This window comes from Balaenoptera borealis (genome assembly GCF_965194805.1).
Source record: "Balaenoptera borealis genome assembly, chromosome: 20".
Taxonomy (NCBI): domain Eukaryota; kingdom Metazoa; phylum Chordata; class Mammalia; order Artiodactyla; family Balaenopteridae; genus Balaenoptera; species Balaenoptera borealis.
This window is the reverse complement of record NC_138879.1, coordinates 19,576,608-19,599,015: the sequence shown is the minus strand read 5'-3', so window position 1 is coordinate 19,599,015 and position 22,408 is coordinate 19,576,608. Positions and strand designations below refer to the sequence as shown.

Genomic DNA, 22,408 nt, shown 5'->3' with positions numbered 1-22,408 from the left:
AGACTGAGGACCACACTTTGAGGAGCTGAACTCTAGAATCATCCCCTCCGCTAAGGTAGCCACTAACCACACGGACCTGTGGAGCACTTGAAATGTGACTCATCTAAATGGAGATGTGCTGTGAGTGTGAAATGTGCACCACATTTTAAAGACAGCCCCCCAAAATAAAAAAGGTAAAATATTCAATATCTCATTAATAATTTTATATTGATTGTATGTTTGGGATATATTGGCTTAAATAAAATATATTATTAGAATGAATTTCGCCTGGGTTTTTGTTTGTTTTATGTATTTTGGATTTTTTGTGTGGTTTTTTTGCCATATCCCTCGGCTTTCGGGATCCTAGTTCCCTAACCAGGGACCGAACCCGGCCCCTCAGCAATGAAAGCACTGAGTCTTAACCACTGGACCGCAAGGGAATTCCCTTCACCTGGGTTTTTTTTAACAAATAAATTTATTTATTTGTTTGTTTGTTTGTTTGTTTATGGCTGCATTGGATCTTCGTTGCTGCACGCGGGCTCTCTCTGGTTGCGGCAAGCGGGGGCTACTCTTCGTTGCGGTGCACGGGCTCTAGGCGTGCGGGCTTCAGTAGTTGTGGCGCATGGGCTTAGTTGCTGCACGGCATGTAGGATCTTCCCTGACCGAACCCGCGTCCCCTGCATTGGCAGGCAGATTCTTTTTTTTTTTTTTTTAAATATTTATTTATTTATTTATTTATGGCTGTGTTGGGTCTTCATTTCTGTGCGAGAGCTTTCTCTAGTTGTGGCAAGCGGGGGCCACTCTTCATCGCGGTGCGTGGGCCTCTCACTATCACGGCCTCTCTTGTTGCGGAGCACAGGCTCCAGACGCGCAGGCTCAGTAGTTGTGGCTCACGGGCCCAGCTGCTCCGCGGCATGTGAGATCTTCCCAGACCAGGGCTCGAACCCGTGTCCCCTGCATTAGCAGGCAGATTCTCAACCACTGCGCCACCAGGGAAGCCCCAGGCAGATTCTTAACCCCTGCACCACCAGGGAAGTCCCTTCACCTAGGCTCTGTGGGGGTTTTTTGTTTTCTTTTTTGTTTTTTTTTGTTTTTTTTACTTTTTAAAATGTGACTCCTAGAAAGCTTTAAATGACTTATGTGGCTCGCTGTTGGACAACACTGTTTTGGGAGCTTATCCATCCTCTCCATTTGGTTATAAACTCCTTGAGGTGGGAGCATGGGACCAGCCCTGGACATCACCATGGAGGGAACAACTTGATAGCTGAGTTCATCTCTCAAGGTCTCACCACACCAAGTTTGTTTCTCTGGTTCCCTCCACCCCAATACACACACACGGGAGTAGAGAAGACTTGAGGACAGGACCTTGTCTATGCTCAGTGCACAGCACAGAGCCTATTATCTAAGTAATCTATGAGTATCTGATACATTGATGCTCCATGTAAATCATTCACAACTCCCCACACTTATGATACTGGGTTGGCCAAAAAGTTCATTTGGGTTTTTGGCCAGCCCAATACTTCTGGGTCACTGTGTAGATTTCAAAGTTATCATGCTTTCTCAATTACATTTTCATCCAGAAGGCTGTTGTTCAGCTTATCTAGTGTTAGCTACATCAATCAACATCAATTTCACAGTGTTATTAGCCTAGTGTATACTGAATGGTGTTAGTGGCCCTTTCCATGTCACCATCACCACGTTTACAATTATTGCACTTCTACTATGATCACTGATGCAACTAGTAGCTACAACTCACTGAGCGCTTCCTACTTGTCAGGTGTTGGGCTAAGCACTTTGAAAAGGTCATTTCATTCAGTCTTCATGACAATGCTATGTTGGGCATCATTCCTACCCTCCACTTTCCATACGAGGAAGGTGAGGCTCAGAAAGGTTAAGAACCTTGCCCACGTTCACACCGCAAGCAAGCAGCAGAAATGGGATTTCATCCGGATCTCCAAAGGATTGTACTTTCAGTCCTTGGTGTGTATAATACTGGCAGCGTTTTCAGGATCGTCTGTGCAGCAAAGAGGCAAAAGTGATGTTGGATGTTTTGAAGAGTGCTTTTTAATATCCACACCAAGACAAAGATACTTTAATTCTTTTTCTGGGTCTATTTTTTAAATGTACACATTTCTCAGTAAATAAGAAAATAGAAAAATGTCATCTACCTTTTTTCCTTCAAATCAAGGAACATGTAAACCTGACATTGCCTTTATACCAGACTGTTGCGAACATGTGTATACACATAAATACGGATTGTATACAAATATGTGTATATATACATACACTGCATTTCAGTTATTAATATGGGGTACACCAGACTGATGCATTGGACAAATCGGCTTATAAGGAAAAATGGAAGAATAATTCAAAATCAATTACCAATGAATTGTTTTATGATGAAGGCACAAGCTTTGGAATGGTCTTTGAAAGACAGACTTTTAATTTTTGCGTCAGTTTCAGTTTTGAAGTCATTTTTTTTCTAATGATTTTATTCCTTCTTCATCAAAAGAGCTGGTTCATCCAGAAAGGAAGATTTAATGATGACAGTTTCACTTCAGGGATTATCACCTATGTATATAAATACAATTTTAAAACATTAAAGACTTGAAATAATATACAAACTACTTGTTAAATCCATTCTGACAGAACTGTAAAAAGGACAAAATCTTCTAAAACTTTCTTGTAGCTCTACCAAAAAATATTTCATTCAAGTTTCCACATAAAAATATTGGATAAAATTCCTGGAATATTGAGATGCAAAATGATGGAGACAAAATGATCATAATCATTGTGACAAAACAGATTAAGGATCATGGTCTTAACATGTGTGACAGGCCAGAATAATCAGTTTCCATGTTTACTCTTCAACTAGTTGATCATTGCTTCTAGGGTCAATTTTGCTGTATAGTTTTTCCATTTTGATAATGCTAAGGCACTATGTCAGTGTAATCTAGGAGGGAAAAGCATCTGAATTCGAGATTTAAAACCTGAACTTTGGTCAAATGTCATAGTTATGATGTTCAATAAACATAAATGATGACTGAACACACACCACATTAAATACTGTGCTTTTAAAAAGCCACCAGGTAAATCTTTAATAAAGCCTCAACTGACTTAGGAACAGAATGAGTCCTGCAGTAAGAAACAAAATGAATTATTGGTACAGATCAAATTGCCCAGAAATATCATGTGTCAACATTAATGTCAGTTCCTCAGAACCAATACATTGCTCCTTAATTACTCCAGGCTTTCAAAGCCTGCAGTCCTCCTGACAGCTCATTTCACAGAGATGCATTTATTTTGAAAAAGTGTATGTGGCTACCAGCCCGTCCACTCTATCAGCAGAAGACTTGGCCATAAAATCCTGTTATATTTTGCCCTGGGTAGCAATTATTAAGTAACGCTCAACATATGTGTCAAACATACAAGAAATTGCTCCAGGCTTTTTCTACATTTTAATTGCTTAAAAAAGTAGAAAACACCAAACAAAGAGACCACTGTGGAACACAAGGCATCAGAAATATTATTGTATTGTGAGAGTCGAATAGTAGCAACTCATTCTTGAAAAAAATATTGATAAGCCAAGTCTCCATTGACACATAGTAAGTCCCTAGAAAGGTGTAAAGCCCCTGGTTATAAGGGTAGGAAACATATCACAGGAACAAAACGCAAAACTGCAAAAAGCTATGCTATCTGCAATGGTTATTGTCACTGTTGAATCTTGTTGTGATGATGGTAGTTTTTTGCCTTCACTTTTCTAAATCAGGTTAAACAGGACTCCTCACAGTGGGACTGTTTCCTCCTGACTCTCTGACACCCAAGCAGGATTTATCTAAGGATTTATTACCTTATTACACGCTGGCATCCCAAGACCACCCTCCTGGTCCATATCAAAAAAAAAATCTTAAAAAAAAAAAAAACCTGTGTCCCAGCACTGGACCACACAGCCTATACTGCACTTTAAAAAAAAAGTTAGTATTTTTTATGAATCTGTAATTGATACATACATTGTATTATATTTTGTGTTGAAAATAGTAATATGTAGGAAATAAAAACACAAACATGATAATTTTGGTTTGGATTTTTTTTTCATTTATTTAATATATCAGGAGCCTCAAATATGGAAATGGTCCAAATACCCTTCAAATTCTGAAAGGACTTGCAAAAGGATTGTGCATACAGCTGCAGGAGGATTCTGTGACCATCATTTGCAATCAGCCATACCATCTACATATAACCCTTCATCACATGTAATTTAGTTTTGCCTGTTTTTGTACTTTACATCAATTGAATTGTCTGGATACATTATTTTGTGTCTTGTTTCTTTCATTAAACATCATGCTTCTTAAGATTCACCCATGTCAAGAATGCAAGAATGTGGTTTATCTATTTTAAACTGCTGCATACTATTCCATTGTATGAAAATACATCAACATATTTATTCACTCTACTGTTGATGGACATTTAGGTTGTTCCAAGTGTGTGTGTGTGTGTGTGTGTGTGTGTGTGTTTTAGCATTATGAACAATGCTTCTGCGAATATTTTTGTACATGTGTTCAGATAAATACGTGCAAGAGTTTCTCTGGAATATATAAACAAGAATGGAATTACTGGATGATAGGTATGTGCACGGTCACCTTTTTGAGATATTGTCAAACTGTTTTCCAAAGTAATTGTGCCTATTTACACAGCCACTGTCAATGGATGAGAATTTTCCTCGACAACAATTTGGCAGGTGTGAAACAGGACATTTAGCTTTCCTCTTCTGTGCAAGTCTACTCATATTTTTGCCCATTTTCCCACTGAGTTGTTTTTCTTTTCCTTATTGATTTGTAGGCATTGTTTTCATATTCTGGAAACTAATTCCTTGTCAGTTACATGTATTCTAATTATCTGCTCCATGTTTGAGGCTTTCTCCATTATAATTATGATATCCTTTAATGAACAAAGATTGCTACATTAGTAGCAATTTTGTACTTTATAGTTTGCACTTTATGTGTCTTGCTTAAGAAATACTCCTTTACCCTGATTCCTAGAGACATTATTCTGTATTTTCCTTTAAACATTGTATAGTTTTTACCTTTCACATTTATATCTTTAATGAATCTGGAATATATCTGTGTATATTATATGTAATTTTGTCTGAGATAGGAATACTATTTCCATCTTTTAAATGTGGAAATAACCTATTCCTTTCCACACTGGTTTGTAATGCTGAACCAGTTGCAAATTAATTTTCCATATGCCGACCTGTTTCTGAGCTCTTTGTGCTGATCCGTTGGTTTATTTTCAGGTCAGTTTAGGAGCCATTACTCATCATTTGAAGGACAAAACTACAAAATTAGGAATTGTAATATGCACTCTTAACTTGTCAATGTCTAAAGTTCATCTGTATCTTTACCCTTTTCCTGAAGGGTCAAGATCTTAGAACAATTTAACTCCATTTATCCCTTCCAGCTCTCATCTAGTTTAATTCTATTTTGTTTTTCCTTCAAAAGACATATTTTATAGCCAATATTCACTAAAATTTGGTCACATTTTAGCACATTATTTATTCATCATCCTTTTCTCACCTCAGATCTTCCATCTGAGATCATCTTCTTTCAGCTTAAAATGCATTCCTTTTAGTGAGCCTGCTGAGGGCAAACTTGGTTTCTGTTATCCTGAAAATGTCTTTATTTTACTCTCATTCTTCAAAGATACTATCACTGAGAAGGAAAATTCCAGGCAGTTATTTTCTCCCAGCCCATTGAAGATGCTGTTCCATTTCCGGGGTCCACTGTTGCTCTTGAGAAATCAGCCATCAGTCTAATCATTATTCCTTTGTCTTTCTTTTCTTGTTACCTGCTTACAAGATCTTCTCTTTATTATTTGGTTTTCTGCTCTGATGTGTACAAATGTGATTTATTTTTATTTATTTTGCTTGGAATGCATTAAGTTCTCTTAACCTGAGAACGTGTTTCTTTAAACAATGCTGGGGGCTTCCCTGGTGGCGCAGTGGTTGAGAATCTGCCTGCTAATGCGGGGACACGGGTTCGAGCCCTGGTCTGGGAAGATCCCACATGCCGTGGAGCAACTAGGCCCCTGAGCCACAACTACTGAGCCTGCGCGTCTGGAGCCTGTGCTCCGCAACAAGAGAGGCCACGATAGTGAGAGGCCCGTGCACCGCGATGAAGAGTGGCCCCCGCTTGCCGCAACTAGAGAAAGCCCTCACAGAAACGAAGACCCAACACAGCCAAAAATAAATAACTAACTAAATAAATAAATTTTAAAAATATAGAACTCACCATCTAAAAAAAAAAAAAAACAATTCTGGAAAATTTCACCTCATATCTCATTGAATGTTTTCTTTTCCCATTCTCCCTTGTCTCCATCTGGAAATCTGAGCAGACATAGTTAGACCTTCTTACTCTAGCCTTCATGTCTCTTGACTCCTCTTTTGTCACTTAGCTGCATTCTGGATAAGGTATTCAGAGCTATCTTTTTGTTCAATAATTCTCCCTTTGGCCTTGCTTAATCCATTGTTGGACTCATCCACTGAAACTTTTTTTTTAATAAATTTATTTATTTTATTTATTTGGCTGCACTGGGGCTTCGTTGCTGCGCGCAGGCTTTCTCTAGTTGTGGTGAACGGGGGCTACTCTTCGTTGCGGTGCACAGGCTTCTCATTGCGGTGGCTTCTCTTGTTGCGGAGCATGGGCCCTAGGGGCGCGGGCTTCTGTAGCTGTGGTGTGTGGGCTCAGTAGTTGTGGCTCGCGGGCTTCAGCAGTTGTGGCTCGCGGGCTCTAGAGTGCAGGCTCAGTAGTTGTGGTGCACAGGTTTAGTTGCTCCACGGCATGTGGGATCTTCCCAGACCAGGGCTCGAACCCATGTCTCCTGCATTGGCAGGCGGATTCTTAACCACTGTGCCACCAGGGAAGTCCTCATCCACTGAACTTTTAATTTTAATTATAGCATTCATTTCTTCTGGGTTCTTTTTCAAAGCTTCTGGTAAGTTTTATAATCTCTTAGTACTTGCTCAATTTTCAAGGTTACCTTTCATTTACTAAAACACTTTAATATGAGTAGATTATATTCTCCTTCCAATAATTCCACAGCTAAAGTCTTTGTGGATCCAATTCCACTGTTTGTTGGTGTGCTCACTCTCCACACAACTTTATCTGTAGGGATTCTCTGAGCCTATGTTGAAGTTGCATTATTTTAGAGAAGATTTCAGCTTCCTGCTGCCAGTTGGCTGAGGGTATCACTCAGCCCACAAGGACCACTTGAAATTCAATGCTCCACTTCAGGTTTTCAGATTACACACAGATACATGTAAATACAGACAACAAACTGTGTTGGGCCAGCTGTGGTTACAAATTCTCAGGGAAGATTTATTTTTCCTCTGCACCAAGCACCAAGGCTGAGACAGAATATTTTCCTCACGGTACCCTTCTGCATGGTGGCTTTATTTATAAGTCCCCTTACTCTGAAGGCATAGTTCTTCAGGATACTAGGTTTACATAGATGTTCCCTGTTAGTATTCCCACTTTAAGCAGGTGCTGGTCTCTCCTGTGCCCTTATAGACATCGTAAAGTAATCTCAATATCTCCATGACAGAGCAAAACTCACCGGGTGCAAGACAACTTTCTCACCTACTTCTCTCCTAAGATTCCTATTTTCATTTCCTTTTTGATCTCTGAGAAATCTTTCCTTCCATAATAGGTCTTCAATAGGTTTGAAAAAATAAATAGATAGATGATAGATAGGTAGGTAGATAGATAGACAGATAGATAGACAAAGGAAGGGAGGAAGGGAGGAAGGGAGGGGGGATGGAGGAAATAGTATAATGCACTTTAGTTGTATCCATTGGAAACATTCGGGAGAGGGGCATTAGATGTACCCAGTATGCCATACTCCATGACATGAACTCCTGGGTTGCAACTCTTCTAATTTCTTAACATGACTAGTAGAAACAGCAGCCAATGGTCAGGAAGAACCTCTCCACACTGGCAAATGCTTCTTCTCTCCTCCAAGTTGGGCATCAGCACTTTTATTCATTCATTCATTTATCATTTACATGGCAAGTCATATCGAGTGCCTACTAGGTTTGAGTCACTGTGAGACAATAAATCTGTCAACTCATTGAAGCACAGCAGGGCAGGATCACCAAGTAAGCACAAATCAAAACCTGAATATAGGAGATTAACCATGTAAAACACAATAATGTAAGTTTACTATATCAGCATCTCAAAATGTTTCATTATAGAAATTTCCAAACAAATACTAGAGTAGTTAGAACAGTATAACAAATCCCCACGAACCCATTTCCCAGCTTCAACAAATAAGTCATACCCAAACTTCCTTCATCGATACTCCCAACCTCTTTCTCCCTCTCATATTATTTTGAAGCAAATCGGAGACATTGTATCATTTGACTTGTAACTAATTCAGTAAGTACATCAGTTTTTAAAGCACAGAGGCTATGGTTTTTTCTGACTTAACTGTGTGATGTCTAGAACCACGATGCCTACAAACACCCACAGTTCCTATATGTCATCCTTCTCAACCAGTGAAAGCATGCATCCTAACTAAAATGTCTGGGAAGAAAACGTCCCCTCCACCAACACCACACCCCCAGAGATTGCAGACTCTACATCTACTACATCTGGGCTGCAATAGCTTCTCCGTGATGGAAAAAAAAAAAACTGAAAGTCCTCTGGAAACTATAGTACTTATGATAACTCTCCAAATTACCACCTATACTTAATATTAATCATTAACGCCCTTAGCGGAATCTGTCTCAGAGGGCAAAATGTACTTCCTATTAGTTACATGGAAGTTGGGATATAAAAAATATTTATTTACAGATACAGTCATCCAACAGACTAGAATATTAGGGCCTCTAAATTTATGACTTGTATATGAGCAAGAGTTAATAGGATCTGTATCTAGTCCTTAGGTATAATTCAGAAAAATTAATTGCTGTGAAATACTAGACTGGTTTCCTGTGGTCACATTACGAGATATAATAATCTACCAAAGCATAAAACTCAGTGTGATAGAGGAGGTATCAAATTCTCCTGCTGTTACAGAAACATGCGGAAATCGTCTCAACACGAATTTTTCTACTGCGGCAAATAAGTAGATTGGATAAGTGAACCCCATATTAATAACCCTACTATGTCATATTTTAGTTTAAATTTAAAGTCTCAAAAGCTTACAAATACTAGCCAAAAATTCGTGGAATAACACATAGACAAAGTTATTTCTCAAAAAAATTAAAAATGATTTTCATCATTTTAATGAGATTTTAACTCTTTCACTTAAACATAATTGGCTCCAGCCATAAGGAAGAATTGTGTTAAAGAAGAGAGTAAAATTATCATGTTTAATAACTGCAGCTTATATTCCTTTCTAGTTATAAAACTAACTCTTAATTTAAATAAGGCTTCTACCTACCTTGATCACACGTGTTAGTGGATGAAAGTCTTAGCTCAAACTAATTTGTGGCAAAACATTAAATTTAAACAGTATGCTGTTCCAATGACTTCAGTCAAACAACCTCCTACTCCCCCATGAAGCAACAACCAAAAAACATGTTACATTTGTGAATACACATATATAAAAAGAACACAGTTCATGTGTTTATAAAAAGTTCCTCACTGCAGATTTTAGCTGTGACATCTAGGTACAGGGTAATTTACAGCTCTGTAATAAACAGTAAGGTCTGCTTATTTCACATTCTGTCATTGATGGTGAACTCTCAGTGAGTGTTGACTGATGCATATATGAATGGATAAAAATGTAAGAACTGTCCACACATAAACCATAAAGTGCATGAAATAGGTTTAACTCTGTCTTGTAATTTTTACTTTCATAATATAACTGAAGCAAAGTCTAATACGAAGTATTATTTTAAAGTACACTGTTTGTAAAAGAGAAATAATACAGTATCATCTCCTTTTTCAAGAAGGATGTTTGTTGTAAAAAAAAAGCCCTCAAACTCGAAAGTAAAAAAGCCATTAGTTTCAGAAAAAAAAAAAAAACAAAAATGAGACACTAAAACAAGTAAATCCCAAAATTTTCAGAAATAATGTGCAGGGATTTTGGATACACCATTTTTTAGGTATTTTTCTTTTTTCTTTTTTGTTTGTTTCTTTGCTTGCTTGCTTGCTTTAATCATATACAAACCTCAATTCAATTCAATGATCAGGATGAGTGTTAATGAGGCTTTTTCTGTGACATTTCCAATCCCTTCGATTTAATTTGATAAAGGAAACAATTTAAATGTTTCAGGGGAGGTATGAATTCTTTGTCCAGGCAGTTTGAATGAGGTGGAGCAAACAAACAAATTCCATTCAGCAGATCCCCACTGGTGAGGTGACACTCCCAGCTCACCATGAGTATGGAGGTCAACACACTTGCAGTGGTTTACTGTGCGATCATGGAGGCTGGGTGCAGCCCCAAGGCACTGAGCACATTCCTCCTGTGCATGAAATTGCTCTGCTCGTGCGGTGAGTAGGGAGACCTGTGGGAAAGATCTGGCTTCTGTGGAAGCTTCTGCCGGTGAAATCCACTGGGGATTCTAGGAGGGAGGAGCTGCAGCTTTAGGATGGATGGAGCACCGTCTGTCACGGTGGGTGTTGCGCTGAACTTACACAGGGAGAGAGACTGCCCCATTCACCAGGTCAGGTGCAAAGCACTATGGTATCTAGTCTACGTTTCTAGAGAAGACCTAAGGCCAGGCAGTGACTGAGAAATTTACATGCATTATCTAGTCTTAGGACATTAGAATTAGGGAAAAAACTTCAAAATCATCTATCCACCTAAATTCGTTTTATTCATTTTCCCAGATCACATCTCCAAATGTATAAATGTTTTATTCCTGTTTTAAATATTAGAGGTTCTATGTTTGTATGAAGTCTTTTAATCATCTTATAAAATATGATCTTTAAACAGGATAAACTCAGCCCCCAAAAAACGTAAAACAGAGACTCTGAAGAGTGGCTTAGCAATACATATAAACCATTGTTCTTATGCGAATCAAAACCACAATGAGATATCACCTCACACCTATTAGAATGGTTATCATCAAAAAGACAGGATAAGAAATGGTGGCAAGGATGTGCAGGAAAGGGAACACTGGTGCACTGTTGGTGGGAATGTAAATTGGTACAGCAATTGTGTAAAACAATATGGAGGTTCCACACACACACACACACATACAAATAAAAATAGAACTACCCTACAATCAGGCAATTCCACTTCCGGGTGTATATCGAAAGAAAATGAAACCACTGTCTCAGCGATATCTGCACTCCCATGTTCATTGCAGCATTTTTCATAATAGCCAAGATATGGAAAAAGTTAAGTGTCATTCAACGGATGACCAGATAAAGAGGAAAAAGAATATAAGAATATATATATATATATATATATATATATATATATATATATATATATATATCTCCTGCCATTTGCAACAACATGGATAGAGCTTGAGGGCATTATGTTAAGTGAAATAGCCAAGACAGAGAAAGAAAAATACTGCATAGTATCACTTACACGGGGAATCTTACAGAAAAAAAAAAGTCAAACTCATAGAAAAGAGCCTAGAAAAGTGGCTGCCAGGGACTGGGGGAGGAGAGTTAAAGGAAATGGGGAGAAGCTGGTAAAAGGGTACAAACTTTTAGCTCTAAGATGGGTAAGTTCTGAAGACCTAATTTAAAACATGGTGACTATAGTTGATAATGTAATTGAAATTTACTAAAAAAGTAGAACTTAAATGTTCTTACCAAAAAGAGAAAAAGATATTTTTTTAAATTTTTAAACATTGTTTTTTATCGTTAGTGTGATTTACTATTATGTACCCACATGTGTCTTTTTAGATAAATTATTCATGGAGATTGCAAATATGCTTTATGTGTATCTTAGGATGAAAGAAAATGTGCCAAAGCAGGTGCAAGGGCTAAAAGAATACAGCTTCCTGTTTTCCTTTGTTTCCTCTGTCGAAAAAAAGAAATCACCCCTGAGAAAAGCCTCTAAGAAAGGCCTCTAGTGGTAATTTCTGGAATGGTATTAAATAGATTGCTGTACAAAGGGGAAAAAAAAGGCAAAGCAAGGTGGACTATGGCGTCTATCATAAAGTGACATGTCAGCAGAGGAGGCGTTTCTCCTGTGAATTCTATAAAAGGTCAGCCCATCCACAACCGAGAGACAGACTCTGCTCCATCCCTTCTGAAGCTACAGCTGCTTCCTCCTAGAATCCCCAATGGATTTCAATCACAGAAGCTTCCACCGAAGCCTGAGCTCCTCCTCCCAGGGCCCTGCACTCAGCATGAGCAGCTCCATATATAGGAAAGGGGGCACAGAGTACCTCAGGGTCGCACCCAGTGTGTATGGGGGGGCTGGAGGCCACGGCACCCGCACCTCGACCTCTAGACACATGGTGAGCTATGGGAGTTACCTCGCTGAAGGGAACCTGTGTGTTGGCAATGAGAAGATGACCATGAAGAACCTAAATGACCGCTTAGCAAGCTACCTAGAAAAAGTGCGGTCCCTGGAGTAGTTCAACTCCAAACTTGAACTGCAGATCAAGCACTGGTATGAAACCAACACGCCTGGCACCTGTCGGTACCACAGTGCATATTTGGAACAAATCAAAGAGCTGCGAAATCAGGTGAGGCCTGACACCTGTGCTTTCTACTCCACTGTTCAGCTGCATCATACATCAAGAAGGGCACATATGTTAGGTGGGTCTGAATGGACATTGTAAAGCAAATCAGGCTTAAATGCTACATCTATAAAAATGGCATATTCTATCATCTACCCTTGGCGCTGGAGTACCTGACTACATAATAGGATGACTGTAAACCATACATTTAAAAAAATAATCTAATTACATACAAAATATTAAAATTGTATCCTCCAGGCTTATAATCTGTATTTTTATCACAGTTTACCAAGTCAGGACTAAGTGGAGAGTGAACATTTTTTTTCTGGAAAGATCTCAAATTTTTTTATGTGGTAATAAATCTTTCTTAGTTTTTTTACCTAATTTCCATCAACTTTTAAAACCCCAGTCACTTTAGAGATTTTCCTCCTTTCATTTATATAAGAGTTGTAATACAAGTATTACAATATGATCCAGAATACTGGATCATAAATTTCTATGATAAAGTGATTCAGGGTGGAAATGGGGGCAGGGGTATTGGTCTTAATGACAAGTGGATTTTAAAATGTCTTTAAAATGTTTAATAATCTGATCATCATCAGCAAGCAGTTCAGAAACCATCTCTACAGTAATAAAATGTTTTACTGCCCCCAATTCAAATTTATTGCAATCGTACCTGCTCCAATGTCATACCAGAAAGCTGGAGTTCTCCATTTTATCAATTATGTGGAATAAAAGAAGACTTTGTTCCTAACTGAAGATTTTGATTATGACACAGGACACTTACTCTGTTTTAAAATTCTTATCTAATCAAGAAAAGTGTCCCTTTCGTTTTCATTTCTATTTTAACATTCCTCTTTCTTTCCAGCAAAGACCACTCTCTTTTCTTGCATTGTATTAGACATCAGTGCAATTTGATTCAGATTCCACAGGAAGTTACTCTGGGGTTTCAGGAACCGTGGGGATGTGAGGCAAAGGTGTTTAAATTGCCCCTCTGCCAACAGGTCATTCTTCGCAGGCTCCCACTAAAAACGTTCAAAATCAGCCAACCATTCTCCCCCAGCCGTCTCATGATTTGTGGTTCTGAAGCTATTTGTCATCCCAAACACGTAGGCACAGCCAAATGTTCCATTTACCTGGGAAGACCCAGTATATGAAGGAAGGCAGCTCTCTCCAGGACTAGATCTGCTGAAAGAGACACGCTGTTATAGCATCTTTTATAAGCAGACTTCTGATCCATATGCATCTTAGAGGACTCATCCATTAGGTAACCACTTCTTAAGATCAAGGGCTTATCCATCCTGATAGCCCCAGTGCCTTGCACAAATCCCACCGTATAGCAAGTGTGCATTCGTTCAGCCAAAACTTAGTACACACTAACGAGGTGCTGGGCACTGGGGAGTATGATGGTGAACATAATGTGATTTAGGGGAAACAAGCATGGACAAAGGCAGCACTATCCCACATGGAAGGATAAAGGGAGGGCTGTGTAAGATCATGAAAGAACAGGCAGTTCATCCAGCTCTGTTTTGAGGAGATCAGTGAAGGCTTTCTTGAAACAATGAAGTCTAAGCTGAGACCTGGAGGAGGATGAGTTCACCAAATGAGAGGGGCTAAGAGGAAAGTTCTAAGCAGGAACAACAACAAAGGCAAGGCACTCAGTAAGGTCTGATGGCTCATGTTGAATTAAACTCTCCATTTGTAGAATCATAAGAAAGCTGACCAAACCCTCAGGACTAGAGTTGCATTTTATGAGTCTATCATGTTAAATCCCCATCTCGAAAGTCCTCCTTTCCGTTTTCACGTGGAAATCCTTGAGATGAACATCATCTTCGATACAAGAGGGGTCATATCTGAGGATCAACTCAATCACTTTAGACTCCTGTCCAGTTGAAAATGTCATTCTTTCTTGCGCATTTTCCAGATTAAAGATGGTCAACTGCAAAATGCTCGACGTGTCCTGCAAATCGATAATGCTAAACTGGCTGCCAAGGACTTCAGGCTGAAGTAGGTGCTCTGATACCATGGTAACACTTCCTGCAAAGGAGGGCCTTTCAGTGGTCCTTCATGACACTCGGCTTTCCACACTATTGTTGGCAAAGGAGCTACCACTGAACAGTCTCAGAACCTTGGTGTTTAAAGGGTGTTAGAAGCTTTCTGGTCTAGCCCAGCATCAGGACTGGACTTCTCTCTCCCACAGTCCTAAGATATGGTCACCCAGCGTGTAGATGAACACCTCCAGTAACTACTACTATTCTCACTGTTCAGCTCTGGTTGCTAGAATGTTCTTTTTTAGTAACCTGGCATCTACCTTTTCACCCATTGACCCTCATTCTCTTCTTTGGAGTAATAATAAGGCAATTTACATCTCCCCCTTCTGCCTAAGTGCCTTTCTGTTATCTAAAGAGAGCCATTTATCTACCCTCAGTGATTCTCTAAGTGAGTCATCCATGTTCCTTTAAGCACCTACAAGTAAACAACCCAAGTTCCAGGGGTGATTCTTAACGCTTTCTAGTTTAACAGTGTTTTACAATATGGTCTGACCGACCAAAGAACTAGGTTGATTAAAGCAGTTCAAATTGTGTTCACTCTCTTGTGGTCACATCACACTACATGTGATCAGAGCTGTTCCTAATAACTGCTTCTACACTAGGGCCTCCTCATCCTGAATTTGTACAATGCATTGGCACTGAAGAGTTCTTTGTGGTTTAGAAGGGCAGCATTTTAATGCTACAAGGGATCAGAAAGAAAGAAATGAGAAAGCAGATCTGAAAATTAAAGCATTAAAAGTTCATATATACAATGGAAAATTACTCAGCCATAAAAAGAAACGAAACTGAGTTATTTGTAGTGAGGTGGATGGACCTAGGGTCTGTCATACAGAGTGAAGTAAGTCAGAAAGAGAAAAACAAATACTGTATGCTAACATATATATGGAATCTTAAAAAAACAAAACAAAATGGTACTGATGAACCTAGTTGTAGGGCAGGAATAAAGAGATAGACACAGAAAATGGACTTGAGGACATGGGGTGGGAGGGCAAAGCTGGGGAGAAGTGAGAGTAGCATCGACATACATACACTACTGAATGTAAAATAGTTGGCTGGTGGGAAGCAGCAGCACATCACAGGGAGATTGGCTCGGTGCTTTGTGATGACCTAGAGGGGTGGGATAGGGAGGATGGGAGGGAGGCTCAAGAGGGAGGGGATATGGGGACATGTGTATGCATATGGCTGATTCGCTTTGTTGTGCAACAGAAACTAACACAGTATTGTGAAGAAATTATACTCCAATAAGGATCTATTAAAAATAAATAAATAATTTTAAAAGGTTCATTAATTCCAGTCAGCATCTGAATGCATCATTGCATTATCCTTTCTCAAAGTTTACTACTTTAATAAAAATGGGAATATATAAGATCGTAGAGGAGAATGCACGAATTTTTACAATAATTCACTTTGGATGCATCTGTTTACAAAGTAATAAAAATAAACTGATCAAGTGCATTCATTAAGCAAATCTAACTAACCATTATTTAATATCAGTAATGAGAACCCTTTGCTAAAACAGTAATCAGAGCAAAATATTTTTTTGATTTAAAAAAAATACATTCTAGAATTCAGGAACTTTTTTTTTTTTTTTTAGAAAATATGTGCGGTGCTAGTTTGTTTTGTTTTTTTTTTAACTTTTGGGTTTATTTATTTATTTATTTATGGCTGTGTTGGGTCTTCGTTTCTGTGCAAGGGCTTTCTCTAGTTGCGGCAAGCGGGGGCCACTCTTCATCGCGGTGCATGGGCCTCTCACTGTCGTGGCCTCTCTTGTTGCGGAGCACAGGCTCCAGACGCGCAGGCTCAGTAAACTGTGGCTCACGGGCCTAGTTGCTCCGCGGCATGTGGGATCTTCCCAGACCAGGGCTCGAACCCGTGTCCCCTGCATTGGCAGGCAGATTCTCAACCACTGCACCACCAGGGAAGCCCAGGAACTTTTAAAAGTAATTTCAGATTGATTTTTTTACTAATCACTCCAAATCGCAGAGACTATATTATGATCTGATTCCAAGGTTCTCAAGAACATTTTCAGAACGTATAAAGGGAGACACAGGGATGCATTGAAATTGATCTCCTTGTATACCACATAAAGATCGATCTCATCATTTTAAGATCATCTCTTCTATAATGGTTTCAGAAGGACTCAATTATCTCTCCATACTACTTAATTCACAGGTATGAGAGTGAGCGGGGATCTGCCTAGCAGTGGTGGCTGATCTCCAAGGCCTGAAAATGGTCTATGATGACCTAATCCTAATGAAGACAGACTTGGAGATTCAAACTGAAGGGCTGAATGAATAAAGACCTGATGCTCCTCCAGAAAGAACACGAGGAGGTGAGAAAATATTCAGAAGCGGTGTTGGAAATGATAGAATGGCTCTAGTAATAATAAGGAGGAGGAGGAGGAGGAAAAAGAGGAAGATGTGGTGATGGTGGTAGTGGTGAAGAAGATGACAACGAGAATGATGTGAGCCCTAACAGCTTTTCATAAGGCTGCTGTCAGGGTTAAATGACTTAGAGCAGTCTCTGGACCATAATAAGTCTTACCTAAGTTGTTATTTTCTTTCTGTGTTACTCATCCCCAATGAAAGAAGCCAGAAGACTTCCTATGTCTTTTCGGCACAGCCTCACCTGAGAATGTGCTTCAAGACTATAATCAGGGCTTCCCTGGTGGCGCAGCGGTTGAGAATCTGCCCGCTAATGCAGGGGACACGGGTTCGAGCCCTGGTCTGGGAAGATCCCACATGCCGCGGAGCAACTAGGCCCGTGAGCCACAACTACTGAGCCTGCGCATCTGGAGCCTGTGCTCCGCAACAAGAGAGGCTGCGATAGTGAGAGGCCCGCGCACCGCGATGAAGAGTGGCCCCCGCTTGCCGCAACTAGAGAAAGCCCTTGCACAGAAACGAAGACCCAACACAGCCAAAAATAAATAAATAAATTTTTTAAAAAAAAGAAAAACTCATAGCTAACATCTTAAAAAAAAAAAAAGACTATAATCAATCAGGATTTTCCCTCTCTAGGAAGTGAGGAGCCTACGGGCTCATTTGGGCAATAAGGTAAACGTAGAGGTGGATGCTGCTCCAGGCCTGAACCTCAGCGCCATCATGAGTGAAATGAGGCAGAAATATGAAGCCATGGCCCAGGAGAACCTTCAGAAGGCCAAAGAACAGTATGAGACCCAGGTAATAGCATAATTCTTATGGGTAAGCAAAATGTGCGGAAGCTGTCTTCCAAGAAAGAGATTAACTCATTTCCTTCCTTCCCTCCTCTCCCTCTCCCTCCATCCTTCCCTTCCTTCCACCCTCCCTTCCTTTGTTTCTTACTTTCTTTTTCTTTCTTTCCTTACTTATTTTTTTCATTTTTGGAACTTTAGATTGAAACTCTGCAACAGCAAGTCACAGTGAGCACTGAAGAGTTAAAAGAAAGCAGGGATCAAATAAAGGAGCTGAGACGCACCTACCAGAGCCTGGAGATACAGCTCCAGTCCCATCTCAGCCTGGTAAAGCACATCTAACTTTCAACGCTCATGGGGTGTGTGTTTACTAAGTGCCTGTATCAGGAACTCTGGAAATGCAAATACCTATAAGAAATAACCACCGCCCCCCCCCACCCCACCCCAGCCCCTTGCAGAACAGGCAGGGAAACAAGTCAAACAACTGATTATAATGAAAAGACAGAAAAAAATCAAGGGAAAGGGCAAGACACTGCAAGGATGCAGAGGACAAAGTAGAGCTGGAAGATTTCACAGGGCAAGCATCATTTAAAGTAGATCTGAAAAACTGAGATGAATTTTCAATTGAAGAATAGGGGTCAAGACATTCCAGGCTAAGCATAACAGCTCATAATGCATTATGCTGTGGTAACAACCCCCAGATCACGGTGGCTTACGATAACAACACTACATCCTTCATGGGCCGGCTGCAGCTCTGCTCCATGACATTTCCGCTCCAGGGTCAGTCTAAGGAGCAGACCCTACGTGTTGTGCCACAAGGAAAGGGACAATGGCCAGACCATGTGACAGCTCTTAAAGCTATCTTCTCAGAAAAGGCGTTTGTCAGTTTCACTTGCATTTCATTAGCTAAAGAAAGAGGGTCACATAACCAAGCCTGGCATCAATGGGTTTAGAAAGTCCAATCCTCCACATGGAAAGGCACCACAAATCCCAGGGAGGGGAAGCAAATACTGAGAACAATATTACACTATACCACAGTAAGAGAACAGTGAGTGTGAAGTTGAAAACAAATAAACAAAAAAAAACCCAAAGCCAGTGATCCTAGTTAGGTTTGGCTGGCTGAGGTTGCCTAGATGGAAAGAGTGGGAGATAAAGCTAGAAATATGTGTGATATCTACAATGACTAGCTATAGAAATTCTCCTCAAAAGAAATTAAAATTGAGCCACCTCTTAAATCAAGTCCTCAAGTAAGAAACATCCTCTTTTTCTTGTGCTCATAGAAAGAAGCTTTGGAGCATACACTAGAGGAGACCAATGCTCGTTATTGTAGCCACTTGGCCATAATCCAGACACAGCTTAACTTCCTCGAGGGCCAACTGGTGCAGATTCGGACCAATACAGAACACCAGAGCCACGAATATAATATCCTCCTTGACATAAAGAGCCAGCTTGAGCAGGAAATTGCTACCTACCGCTGCCTTCTGGAAGGAGAAGATGTAAAGTAAGGCTCTCAGAATCAAGGGGTATGTGTCAATGTCTATATGCTGTTCCATTTTACTGTCCATACCTTAAACTCTGTCACTCGTTCCCCAGCACCAATGCAATCCCTAGCACAAAAGGAATTACACACACCCCACCACTACCACCACCACCAACAAAACAAAAATATACCAACCAGTACGCACATCTCCCAAATACCAAGTACATCCTTTATACTTGAGGTCATGTCATAGGACTGAGGTAGAAGATGGTTGTGGAGGTGATGATACAGATTACGCTTATGTTAATTTTTATGATTAATACATAATCGAAAGCACTATAACTTTTTAGAGTTCTCATTGCAAGGTCATGAATTGAACAACAGGCCACAGAAGTCTGTGGGAACCAGTTTGAGAATCAACATGTCTTCAAATACCACACCCACAAAAGGCAACAAGAGAACACAAGATGTAAACTTCCACTGTCATTTTGTTATTTTAATTCAGAAACTTCTAGCATATGTTAAACAGGTCAGTTTTGAAGCTATGGATTTTTCAAGTTAAAAAGTAAGACACTCAAGTTTGAAGTAACAAGCATTGTAAAGGGGGGAAGAAATACAAACAGCAGTAAAACTTACCTCACTCAGATTTTATTTTGAAACAACAAGGCAGGAGAGCGCTTCATTTTCAAAATGGCAATAGCGCTTTTTTCTGTTTCTTTTTCTTTTCTTAAAAAAAAAAACCAGAACTACAGAATATCAGTTAAGCACCCTGGAGGAGAGAGATAAGTGTTCTAATTTTAACACATTTCCTATAAGACTGAATTCTCACTTAGTAGTTTACAACTAACAAGTAAACTGCCACTGGTGAAAAGCAAAGGGAGGTCAGTTCTCAAGTAAACAGATGTACCCTAGGGATGCTGAAAATCAGGCACATCACATAAAGAAACCCTCCATATGGGAAATTTCTCACATTCCCAATGACAGGGTGATTTTCTTGGCCCATGCTATTACTGTCCTGAGACATCCTAAGATTCTGAAAGGGAAAAATAAAATGAAAATGTGCATTTTACTTAATTTAATATGGCATATTTCTTTGGCGGGGAGAGTAGAAAATGTGTAAATTTGGGAAGAGTGGCACATTTTCTGCATTTATTTATAAAATGGACTTAAGATCATTTAAGAAAGAGAATGGATTCAACCTTTTTCTAAAAGAAGGAAATACATACAAAATAATAATAATTTAAAGTTGAGTATTATAAACCAGCAGAGTCATGTGTCTGAATTAACATTTTATATTTAAATCTAAATTCAGATATAAAGAAAACCAGGAAGATTAAGACAGTTGTACAAGAAGTAGTGGACAGCAAGACTGTGTCATCTAAAGTTAAAGAAGTGGAAGAAAGTATGTAAATGGCTGCCAGAAGGTGCTGCTGCTGAGTTTTTGAAAGAAATGTAGCTACAACTTTTGCTGCCTACGAGAAAGCGGCAACAGAAAGCACCATTAATGCTTCGTAGTGATTAGAAGAAGGGAAAAAGCCCATTTATCCATCTCTGTAATTGAATATAAATGTTTCACTCAGAGGAGCTGCAAATTGCCTGCAAAAATGAAATCCAATGAGCACTAGGATATTTAAAATATCATTACTGACACCTTTACCACAAAATGCATTAACCACAAGCTATAGACCACCTAATGTCAATTCATTAATGTGCCTGAAAATTATAGCACACTTCAATTCTACTAAACCTTACAGAGCAGAGGAGTCTCTGCAAACTGTAAATGAACCTCTCTCTAATTCCTCCTGTTTCTGAATTGCAAAATCTCCTTTCAGGGGTCCCTGGATTCTTGAGTCAATTTCCTGGTTAATTTCATTATCAGCTAATTTTTAATTATCTTGGTTAATTTTCAATATCAGTATAATTTTCTAGCTTTAAATTATATCTGCTTTTTTCCCCCCATTGTCTCCACTGCCCTTTAAAACTGAACTCGGCTCTTTGAATAATTTGAGAGTCAAATTCCAAACATAATCGCTGAGCAGAATAAGAATGAAGCACATCATGCTTGAAATGGAAGTAGATTAAAAGCAAAATTAGCAAAACCTTTCTCAAGGCAGAATGCTTCTCTTTATGATAATAAACTGCATAAAGCATCATCGAGTGCTTTCTTTCTTTACATGGTAATTGTATGTTATGAAATGTTTCTATTTTTTTAATAACAGTTTTAATGAAGTATAATCCACACACCATAAGATTCATCCTTGTAAAGTATGCAATTCAGTCGTCTTTAGTATGTTCACAGGATTGTGCAGCCATCACCACTATCTAATCTTAGAGCATTTTCATCACCCCAAAAAGAAGCTCCATTAGCAGTCACCCCAATCCTCTTCCCCCCAGCCCCTGACAACCGCTAATCTATTTGCTCTCTCTATGGATTTGCCTAATCTAGACATTTCATATAAATGGAATCATACAATGTGTTCTTTTGTACACAAATGTTCATAGCAGCATTATTCATAATAGCCCCAAAGTGTAAACAACTCAAATGCCCATCAGCTGATGAATGGATAAACAAAATGTGGTATATCCCTACAATAGAATAGTATTCTGCAATAAAAAGAATGAAGTACTGATACATGCTACAACATGGATGAACCTTAAAAACATGATGCTAAATGAAAGAAACCAGATACAAAAGGTCACATATTGTATTCTAGTGAGCATTCTAAATTCTAAATTTCACTAAATTTGCATTTTAGTGAGTAATAACTGCCTTGCAAATGTTTCCAGGAAAAAATAAATTTGTCCTCTATCATTGTATTCTAGTAAATGAATAGCTTGGATTTAAATTTTAATATTTAAGTTTGTAAATAAATAGGATTTTGAGGGACTTCCCTGGTGGTGCAGTGGTTAAGAATCTGCCTGCCAATGCAGGAGACACGGGTTCGAGCCCTGGTCCAGGAAGATCCAACGTGCCGCAGAGCAACGAAGCCCGTGTGCCACAACTACTGAGCCCGCGAGCCACAACTACTGAAGTCCACGCACCTAGACCCCATGCTTCACAACAAGAGAAG

The 22,408-nt window shown here is 39.3% G+C and overlaps 1 protein-coding gene and 1 long non-coding RNA gene across 15 annotated transcripts in view; one reads left to right on the top strand and one right to left on the bottom strand.

Annotated features, from left to right (window-relative positions):
- The window catches only part of KRT20 (keratin 20), an 84,383-nt gene extending 64,320 nt beyond the window's left edge, over positions 1–20,063 (top strand). Inside the window, 5 exon segments of the mRNA XM_082374457.1 lie at positions 669–12,529; positions 12,533–12,643; positions 14,562–14,644; positions 15,024–15,076; positions 16,874–20,063. Of these exon segments, the coding sequence (XP_082230583.1) occupies positions 12,236–12,529; positions 12,533–12,643; positions 14,562–14,644; positions 15,024–15,076; positions 16,874–16,986 (654 nt within the window). The 5' untranslated portion in view covers positions 669–12,235 and the 3' untranslated portion in view covers positions 16,987–20,063.
- The window catches only part of LOC309619297, a 388,116-nt gene that overhangs the window by 263,850 nt on the left and 101,858 nt on the right, over positions 1–22,408 (bottom strand). The gene's annotated exons all lie outside the window — the stretch shown is intronic.